The 11,019-nt window shown below is 36.3% G+C and overlaps 2 protein-coding genes across 3 annotated transcripts in view; both read right to left on the bottom strand.

Annotated features, from left to right (window-relative positions):
* Nucleotides 1–7,230: 7,230 nt before the first annotated feature.
* On the bottom strand, nucleotides 7,231–8,480 carry LOC102026561 (olfactory receptor 4P4-like). Its single transcript, XM_005408187.2, has one exon. The coding sequence runs from the start codon at nucleotides 8,248–8,250 to the stop codon at nucleotides 7,309–7,311; it is 942 nt and encodes a 313-aa protein (XP_005408244.1). The 5' UTR covers nucleotides 8,251–8,480; the 3' UTR covers nucleotides 7,231–7,308.
* A 709-nt stretch (nucleotides 8,481–9,189) lies between these two features.
* The window catches only part of LOC102026247 (olfactory receptor 4C16-like), a 21,471-nt gene continuing 19,641 nt past the window's right edge, over nucleotides 9,190–11,019 (bottom strand). For both annotated transcript variants that reach the window (XR_001231675.1, XR_001231673.1), the window contains one exon: nucleotides 9,190–9,599. The gene's annotated coding sequence lies outside the window, so the exon portion shown is untranslated. The remainder of the gene's footprint in view (nucleotides 9,600–11,019) is intronic.

Here is an 11,019-nt window from a genome sequence, read left to right as displayed (position 1 = left end):
ATTGAGTAATAAATTATATCTATCTTCTATCTAGATATATAGATCTGTATTTATATCTATATGAATAACACATAGACATCCTGACACATTTGTATGGCACACATAAATTATATATATGAATTCTAGGTAGAATAGCATGAAGCAGCATCACAGAATTGAGGTTTTCTAAAGATTTAAATCAAATACATCCCATACCATTCTATACTTAGCTGCCATTGAAGAAACAAAGGTCTTCACCCTTCTACATCCATAGCATATCGCACTTTCATGAATCAGTTCTTGAAATTCCCAAATCGATATTATTTCTGTTTAATTGTGTCTTCCACTTCAGCCTATCAATCAATAGCCATGCCTAGTAGTGTCCACTTCCATCAGGAAATTCCACAAGTGACTTCCACTTCCATCTGCTCATCTTAAGATTGTAAATCACTCCTAAACATCTTATATCTGACCACAATATATATATATATAATATATATCCCATAATGCCTTGTGTATGTTAGCTACTGAATTCAACACCAATCTGACACATTTTGTGCAGAAAAAAATACAAGTAATTTAATACAAATCTTATTCTATTTTTTGTTGAGATTAATGCATGGCTATGATGTTCACTTGCCCACTTTTCTTCCCAAAATGATTGAAAGGCTACTTACTTACTCAAATGAGAATTTTTAAAGTGCTTCTGTAATAGTGTGATTTTTTTGGAAACAGGATCTCTTTGATTTCACAAAGTACATATTCTTATCTACGTGCTAGAGGGAAACTAAATGGCTCCAGATTCACTCAGCACTTTCTGAAATATATGCTTACAAAGGTGTTCCACTGGAAAGTTTTTCCCTTTTGCCTTCCCTGGGCGTATATTTAGTGTGAATTGTGCACAATATAGGAGCATGGGGAAGTCCTTCCCTAAAGTATTCCTTCCCTTCCAATTAAGAATATGAGCCAGATGTAAGGAAGTTAATTTCCAGTGTGTGTTAGATTATGAGAATAATAAGTAGCCTATCCTACAATTAAACATATTAATTTGGGTGACGCATAAAACTTTCGGGCTAGAATAAAACACAATCATCGAGTGTTGATTTCTTTGTTTCCAATACTATTCTCCAAAACCATGCTCAGTGTCTTTTGAAGAAATTCCTGCTCGGAGATCTGGCCTGAGGATGTCCATGAACTGGAGCAACTTGTAATGTAAAGAAGAATGTGCAATGGCAGACAACTAATATAATAATATGGGCCCCACATTATCTCATCTGAGAATTTTTAATTTCCTCATTGATTTCTCCAAGGGACCACCAATCATTCAAAAGTGAATTATTTCATTTCCACCCATTTGTATATTTTTGTGGCTTTCCTTGCTGTTCATTTATTATTAAGTTATGATCCAAAATTGGAACAAATTTGTCAATGTTTCATATTTGCTAAGATGTCATTTTTGTTATGCTCATAGTAGTTGCTCAGAGTACAAGATGTAGGCATGAAACGTTGTCCAGAAAATTGCTAGCACAATACTTTTCCCTCAAGTTAAAATTTTAAACTGGAAAAAGATATCTTTTGGCCCAAAATATGACCCATTTTGGAGAATCTTTTATGAGGCCCTGAGAAGAATGTGTGCTCTGTACTTGTTAAATAGAATGTTCTGTAGACATCTGTTAAGTATACTTGATCTATTCTGTAGTTTAACTCTGATGTTTCTCTGTTGATTTTTGGTCTGAATGACCTATCTATTGGTGAAAATGGAGCATTGAAGTTACCCACTATTACTCTCTTGGGCCTATGTGTCCATTTATGTTGGGTGATGTGTTCATTTTTATGAAGTTGGGTACACTGATGCTCAATCCATACATATTTGCATTTACTATAACTCCTTGGTGGACTGCTAACTTTCCATATATAGAGAGTGGACCTTTTTGTCCAATCTAATTAATTTTGTCTTGAAGCCAGTTTTGTTAATATGACTTTAGGTACTCTTCTTTGCTTTGAGTTTCCACTTGCATGAAATAAGGTTTTCCACTTTTCAGTCTGCTTGTGTCTTTGCTAGTAAGGTGTGTTTCTTAATAACAGCATAGACCTGCGTGTTGTTTTTTAGTCCAGACTGCCAATCTGCATCTTTTAAAATTTTTTAATATTTTATTTTTAAAGATAAAAGAACCAAAATATATTAACAAACACACAGATATAAATGAAACAACATAAAAACAACACCGAATTTCAGATATAGTGAAAAGAAATTAACAGTGGTTGTTGTAATACATAGTTACTCAGATAAATATTAGTTACTTCATATTAGTTACTTCATATTAGTTACTCAGATAAATATAGACATGTAAGAATGATCAAACAATTAAATGTCAATTAAACAATTGAATTAAATGTTTGCTTCATAATTCCTTGTTTTGTTTCTCTTTCTTTAATAGTACAATTATCCTGGCCACCTTGTGTGTATACATATGTATATTTTTCCCTTTCTTCTTTTCTCCTTTCCCTCATCCCAGTCTTTTAATTGGTGAATTAAAACCATTTCATTCAAAGTTATTACAGACAAGTACTTGCTAATTCTTGTCATTTTATTGTTTTTAAAGTGTTACATTCTTTCCTATTTATCAGTAGTGTATCTATTCTTTCTCTTTTGTGTGAAGGATTCTTTTAAATATCTTCTGCAATATTGAGTTAGTGCTCATGGAATTCTTTACTTTATCTTGAAAAGTCTTTATTCTCTTTAAATTTCAAAGGATCGCTTTGGCAGATACAGTAATCTTGTTTAGAAGTTTTCTTTCGAGGCTTGAGTTACATCATTCTATATGTTTTCTATTCTTTCACAATTTTTGCAGAGAAATCTGAAGTTATTTTGATGGGTTTGCTTTATAAGTGACTTGGTGTTTCTGCCTTACAGCATTCAATATTCTTTTCCTGTTCTGTATTTTGCCATTTTATCTATAATATGACATCAGTAGGTTCTTTTATGATCATGTCTATTTGGGTTTATAAATGTCACCTGTATTTGGATGTCAATATCTTTTCCAAGGTCTGAGAAGTTTCTTGTTAATAATGAATTAAATTGATTTTTATAACATTAGTCTGAACTTCTGAGCCCTCTTTACACCAAAAGTTTGTAAATTTGGTCTTTTAACAATGTCCTATGATCTTAGATGTTTGATTCACAATTCCTTGTTCTGTTTCTCTTTCTGAGTGTCTGTGTATAACGATCTCTCAACCTGACCTTCTAGTCCTGGAATTCTGTCTCCTCCTTGATCCTTTCTATTGGTTGGTGACAGTTTCCACTGAGTTTCTTATTTAGTTTACTATGCTTTTCATTTCCAGAATGTCTGTTTCATTCTCCTTAGGAATCACATCTCTTTGTTGAATCGGTCCTTCCTCTCCTCATTGTCTTCCTTAGTTCATCAAGCTACTTATTTGTGTCCTCTTTGAAGTCTTTATTTTTATATTGTTACTGATGAATTGCAGACATTTAGAGGGGTAATGTTACTTTGTTCTTTTATACTTCTTATCTCTCTATATTGAGGTCTGCACACCTGTTGGGAGGAAATATTTTCTACTTTTATTTGAGGATCTTAGCAGTACCCAGCCTTCTTCTGAGGAATGGATCCCTAGTACTGCTCAGAGAGGAGGAAAAAACACTGCAGCAATGTTGGTGACACAAAGACAAGCCAGACATTAAAATACATACAAAGTAATTAAAAGCAGCCATGATATGAAGATTAATAATAGAACACAAATTCCAATAATAATATAAAGTAAAATGCTAAAAATTAATAAAGTTAATAATAAAATATGGAGGAGGTAGGGAAAGATAAATACAGATGAAGTTAAATGTGAAAAAAAAAAGAAATACAGAACCAGAAGATGAGAAAGAGAAAAGTGGAATAAAACTCCAATTAAAGGATTAAAAAGTTAAGATGTGCTATGTACATGTATCAGTCCCCCTAGGACTAGAATCATCGTATACTGCAGACCTGTACTAATAAAAAATAAAATTGAAACAGAAAAAAAGAATTAAAAAGTAAATAAAATTACATAGGAATAGAGGAGAAATCAATAAACAAGAAAAAACAAAGGCCCAAAAAATTAAAGGGAAAAAATAAGTCCAAAAAAGTCCTCCTTCTCAAGGTGGTTGGTTGGGTAATTTCCTACCAGTTGTAGTCGGGTAGTTTCCTTGCGGTATTGGAATCCACCGAATACGAGGGATGAACAGTGAACCATAACTGGGCTTGCTGTGTGTCCACATCCGCTGAGCAGGCTTTTCTGTGTGCATGCTGATTCCTGCCTATCTTTTCTGCTGGGCTGGGTCAGTCAATGGTTCCTTGACTGCCTCAGGGTTTTACTCTTTGTGTCCTTTGTAACACCCAGATCCACTGCTGATCCTGTCTAGAATTGCAGCCTGCTGGCTTGTGAGGTCCCTCGTTTGCTCCAGGAGCCCCTCTGTCTATACACTCAGGGAGATGCCCAAGTACAGGTGGGGAAAGCCAAAAGGCCACTAAGTTCTGTGCTGGAAGAAGGAAATGAAGAAAGCCAAGGAATCTACCAATCCCAGTCTTCTCTAATGCAGCCCCCTTAGAGAAGCACACACCATGGTCCTTGGTCCTTACCACAAAGGAAGATGCTGTCAACCACTACGTCCAAAGCCTGAGTTCACCATGGCTTAACCTTCTCAGGGGCCCTGTAACAAGCCCTCTCCTTTTCCACAACTTCCTCTTGAGGCTGTGTGCCACCCAGTCCCTGTGGTAGAATGATACAAGAGACTCTAAAGTGTGATTGTTTTGTGACTTCTAGTTCCTGGAGTAGCTCAGTCTTAAACAATAAGCCCTTCACCAAATGGGCCCTGATTATACTACACCTACACATGGTGGCACTGCCGTAGTCATGCTTCCATGCCTACCATGAAGAGGAAGCCAAATTCAGAGAAAAACACCACCTTGTATTGCAGCTTACAATACCCATGGACTTTTCCGCCCGCTGGTGCGGCCTGAGTGTTGTCTACTACTGAGACTGCTGGTTCTCTTGGTTCTTTCCAGTCTCATTTTGTGCTTGTAGAGTTAGGTTCCTCTCCTCACCCTGGGAGCCCATGTTAGCATCCAAGACTGCTTCACTATTTTCTCTGAATTGATTTCTGTTCTTGTAACTTCTAGCTTTCCTGTTGGCTCTTTCTTGATTCTTGAAGTTCTTCTCTTTAAGTTTTCTTAGTCATTTTCCAGATGTCTCAACTCCAGGTCCAACAGAAGGTGTGACTCACCACTACACTGTCTTGAAGCTTCTAAAGACAAAATTAAAAATAACTCCAGGATTGTGGGTGTATCTCAGTGGTAAAGCTGGTGGTTAGAAGCTTGCAGCAGAGATCCTTTGGAAGGCTGGTCTTGTGCCTTAGTCAACAGATGAGCAGGCCTAGTATGTGCTTCTGTTAATTTTTACTTGAAGTATGGACCCCCTGAGAAGGATCTGACATCAGGCACACAGAGATGAGCTGGAGTCTATGTCCAAAGGGGCCAACTTGAAGCCTGGGCCCATGACAAGATCTGACACTTTGGAGTGGGCTTTGAGCTCCTGTCTGCTGAGGCTTCCAAGCACTGAGATAGCAACAATGATATGAAAATTAATAACAGAACATGAATTCCAATAACAATATAAAGTAAAATGCTAGAAATTAATAAAGTTAATAATAAAATATGGAGAAGGTAGGGAAAGGTAAATATGAAGAAGTTAAATGTTAAAAAAAAGAAATACAGAACCAGATGAGAAAGAGAAGATAAAAGTGGAATAAAACTCCAAATAAAGGATTAAAAAGTTAAGATGTGCTATGCACATGTATCAGTCTGAGAGTATCTACTGAGATACTGAGAGTATTCTGTAGGCTGAACTCACATATGCTGGGACTATAATATGGGGTCAGGATGGTCTGCACTGTACTAGACTTCACTGGGGCAGACACAGTTTTAGGTTCTGGGCAAAATGTCCTACTAAATTCCTATATTTTCCCTCCACTTCTCTCCATTTCTGGGGTCATGGAAATGAAAAAAGTAAAACTTCTTCCTACCTTATTTCAGTGTATCTCTTCTTATATCTGACCTATATACTTGGTGCTCCAATCTCTCCCCTGGTTTGTTTGCTTAGCTCCTGTGAAGGTACGTGTATGTGGGTAGTTGTTCAAGCTGCTGCTTCTCTGTGGGCATGAGTGCTGGGAAGCTTTATTTCAACATTTTTATGATACTATTACCCCAATTTGAGAATTCTGATTACTACAATATCTCACCAATAGGGTACTGAGGATTAATTACAATAATTTTAATCAAATAGTAAATAATTAGATAAATGCATTACATAATTACATTGCATTCTCTTATTTTAGAAACATAATTTCATAATGTAAATAATTACAAAGCACAACACATACATAGTGTGATCTAAACCCAATGTACTTACATTTTTTTTAAAAATTGTTACAGCAAAAGACACACTGATATTAATCCTCTCAAAATACTCCCCTTTCCCTCCAACATATTTATCCCCTCATCCTTGGGACTTTATGGAAAAGTCGTGATGTCCTTTCTAATGTCCCCAGTTGCACTATCATGACTTCCCAGATGTCCTCAATCAGTTCATGGTCACTTTTCAGAAGTTGCATAGTTCCACATCCAGTAAATGAATTGGATAAGGACACACAGTAATGTTTTTATTTGACAGCAATTGACACAAGCATTTGATCAATGCAGGCTGGTCAGAAATATACTGAATATATCATTTTAAAAAATTTATTATACTAAAAGGCACATTGCCTTTAATCTCCATTGAAATACTCTCCTAGCATTAAGCACACTTATCTAATTGTTCTAGGAAATGTGCCTTTACTGTAATAAGATTTTTATAAATTAAACTTTAACTTATATTTATCAACCATTGGGCATTTTCACAATTCTTTATTTTTTGATCTGTAATGGATACGTCAGAAAAGAAGTGCTCAGGACTTCTCTCTACAACAAAAGTCTAAGTCAAGATTTCTGTTTTCTAAGTCAGGGCACAGCTGCTAAACCATGAAGTAAGTTTAGCTTGTCTTGATAACATTTTGCCCAAGTCCATTATATTTAGGATTATGGTGGACGGAGCGTACAAGAACTGAGAAGGAAACGGAGATTAACTGGTCTGTGTCCCATGGATACGGACTCGGAAAAATAAACAGAAAGTGAGAGATGGGTCTTTTCTCCCCAAGTCTAGTGACTTTTGAAGGTAGCACGCCTCCTCCCGGGCCCTGGTGCATTCGATGACACTGACTCTGGATAGAAGACTGAACAAGGGGCTTCAGCAGCAGAGACTTGGATGCCTTTCAGACAGTTTGTCTCGGCACCACACTTTCCTCATGGCCTTCTTCATGTCCGCGTTTCTCAGTGTGTAGATGAGGGGATTGAACAAGGGGGCAATCATGGTGTAAAACAGAGCCAACACTTTGTCATCGCTGGTGGATTCAACCGTGGGGGCGTAGGTGAAGATAAGGGGCAGGAAGAACAGGAACACGACCGTGATGTGTGAGCCACAGGTGGAGAGGGCTTTGCGGCGGCCCTCGGAGGAGCGGGTCCTCAAGGTGGACAGGATGATGATGTAAGAAATCACCAAGGCAACAAAGGTCAAAATGGACAGCACCCCTGTGGTGGTAATGATTGTAATAAACAAGAGTCTTGTATCAGTGCAGGCCAGCTTCAGCAATGGGAACACGTCACAAAAATAGTGATCTATCTGATTGGGGCCACAGAAGGGAAGTTTGATAATGATCAATACATGCATGAGTGAGTGGAGAAAGGCTCCAATAATAGAGGCCATCACAAGGACATAGCACACATGTTTGCTCATGATGACCGTATAGTGAAGGGGTCTGCAGATGGCCACATAACGATCATAGCCCATGATCACCAGGATGAAGATCTCAGTAGCACCAAAGAAGTGGGCATAAAACATCTGGGCCATGCAGCCACTGTAGGAGATGGTATTCCACCGAGCCAATAAATCTATGATCAGTTTGGGGGCCACCGTGGAAGTGAAGCACATGTCCATGAGAGACAGGTAGCTGAGAAAAAAGTACATGGGCTGTTGGTGAAGGTGGCTGCCCTTAATGGTGAGAAGAATGACCAGGTTTCCTGAGAGAATTGCAAGATAGCACAGTGAGAAGAGCACAGAGCAGGTGGCCTTTACGTCCTTGTTGCTAAAAAGACCCAGAAGTATAAATTCTGTAGCATTTTCATACTCCATTGCTTCTGTGGATTTGATTGCTTAGAAACAGAGGAGAATAAACCTGAAGAACTATACTTTTTGAAACCACTGATTTATTTTCAAAGTCATTTGCTTACCCAATAAACCTATGTTGACTATATGTTCTGATTCAATCAATATAATTGGAGCTAGGAGAGCAAAACTTAATGCACTAGGTAGAATACCATAACATAGTACTAACATAACACAGTAACACAGAGTACAAACGCAGTAAGAATAGTGCAAAATAATTAATTGCAAATGTGATGAATTCCAAAGTCTTAAACTTACCTTGAGTAACAAGGTGAATAAGTTAAAAAATGACGCACAGTTTTTAAGTTGAATTTTGAGATGCAGTTAAGTATTACAGTTTAATAGAGGTTTCTGAATCCCCACTATGCATGATCAGCCAAGGGTTTATCTATTCTTCAAAGGTCAGAAGACTATTACAAATCTTGGTCTTTCCCTATAAATAAATCCACTAAATTCTGAATCTGTGATGATGTCTAGTGACATAATACTCCAGTCGATGCCTTATGTTAGATGTTGAACCTCTCAGTAACCATCTCAGACAGTGCCTTTAGAACCTTTCCTTGTTTAAAAGAGAATAAAAAAATAAAAAAATAGCAACATAGACAAAAACAGCACAGAAACAATAAAAATGATACAGGGCTTCGAAACAAAATGATAGGAATTAACAGTAACAGTGGTTGTTACATTACATATTGTTACCCTCAATGAAGTTGCTCAGATTACCAGATGTGAGAAAGCATGATTGATCAAATCATTAAAGAGAATGAAAAATTAGAAACGATACAGAGCTTCACTAAACAAGATGGTAGGAATTCACCAATGGTTGTTATATTGCATATTGTTGTCTTCAAATTAGTTGTTCAGATTACCAGATATAAGCATGCAAAATTGCTGGGATAATTGCACTGCTGATGTCTATTGTTTTATTGAAAGGAACAGTTAACGCTTAAATCTGTTAAGAAACTTTCCTTAAACATTTCTTTTAACACACACAGGGAGAGGAAAAGCAGTAAGCGGATCTTTCAAGAGAAGGGTTGGTCCACTGTTTGCGTTTTTAGCACTGTTGTGGCTTCCTAGAATTTTCCGTATTTCCCAGCCTCTTCTTCAGTGTAATGCACAAGCCCTCGGAGCTTCACCATGGCCATGTTTTCCTTTAATGATAGCACAGTTGGGGGGGACAAATTGCATCCAGAGATTTTTCTTCACTTCATCCATTTCACCTTCTTTGTCTCTGAATTCAACACATTAAACCTCATTTTGGTTTTTGGTTTTTGGTTTCTTTAACCAGGATCACCGTACAGTCATGAAGCCAAGTCCTAGAAAATGTCAGTGAAAAAAAACAAAATATTTAATGCAAAATAATATGCTCTGTCTTTTCCTGCAGCTAAAATATCTTGATGGAAAAGTGTGACCCACAAATACTAAACCCAAGTCAGTTTTTTTTTTTTTAAGCACTCATTAATGGAAATTTATCCGCATATTTGTGAACTAGAACAAGGAGTTTTAGTTCACTGGTCTTTGCAGTGTATGGAGAAAAAGTTTTAGGAAAACTTTCAATCTGCAAAGAGATTTTGAATAGGACTTAGATAGTTTAAAATCTGATTTGAAATCAATCCATGGACCTCAAGTTAGTACCTTCAGGCATAATTTTTTTGGCAAAATCTCAGTGTGTCTTATAAGAAAAAGTCCAGTTGTGATGGACCTGAGCTGCAGTGTGGATTTTTTAAGTAAAACTTTTAAAATTATTTGAACTTTGAGCCATCTCTGGAAATGGAATCCTTTCCCTAACTGTAGAATTTTATCAAAATAAGAATATTAAAGACTGTAATGATACTTCTCTACTATTTGCTTTATGGTTAAGAAGTAGAATTATAACAAAAAATTGCTTTCTCTAAATGAATCAATATAGTTATGGTTAAAAATAAAAAAATTTTTTTATACACATGTAAATGCCACACACAACAAAAGTGTGAAACTGGGAGACAGGGTAGCCGGAAGGCGGTGGCAGGAAGGAGCTGGTGAAAATGTTGCATGTACATGGACACATCTGCCAGCAGGGATCCATTCATCTCTATAGTCAATAAAAATGTGAAAAAGTAGTAACCCCTCCTAGTAACTATGAAAGGATGCTAAAAATGTTTTCAGTCAAACTTGAAAAGCACATTGCAAAATTCAGGAACAGTTGATATACATCACGGTTAAGCTAACTTTTTAAAGAGAACAAAATGAATGTGCATTCCTTTTCAGATACTTAAGTATCCTATAAGTCTCTGACCAATGAAGAACTTTTAGAAGAAGCAGATGGAGGTGCTCAAAGATCATCAATAAAAATATACGAGTATATTGTATTTGAAACTATATTCCAGTTAAAATGGCAAAATATTGAAGCTTTTGGTAACTGATGCTAGAACCTTGAATTTTTACCTAAAAAAATACCTTTCCCATTGGTCACAAAGTATTATATTTAACATGGCTGAAATATACATACATATCACACAAAATTATTTGAAAAATACATACTAAAGGATGAACTACAGAGGAGAAAGAATTTTTACCTGAAAAACATTTAAAGAAATATGTAATGAATTTAAATCTTTTATATGAACAAATTCCATGTGAACAAATTATTTATAAAAGTGAGAAAATGGTTATATATAAATATATATATGTGCATGTATATTCTACAAATCTACCATGTCACCTATTTATATATATATAATATGTATATATATTATA

This window comes from Chinchilla lanigera, unplaced genomic scaffold (assembly GCF_000276665.1).
Source record: "Chinchilla lanigera isolate Chin_1 unplaced genomic scaffold, ChiLan1.0 scaffold00110, whole genome shotgun sequence".
Classification (NCBI taxonomy): Eukaryota; Metazoa; Chordata; class Mammalia; order Rodentia; family Chinchillidae; genus Chinchilla; species Chinchilla lanigera.
This window is presented reverse-complemented; position numbering and strand designations above follow the sequence as displayed.

Bases quoted from the DNA above. Each gene is read 5' to 3' on its own strand.
- LOC102026561 (XM_005408187.2), bottom strand. From the start codon at position 8,250: ATGGAGTATGAAAATGCTACAGAATTTATACTTCTGGGTCTTTTTAGC.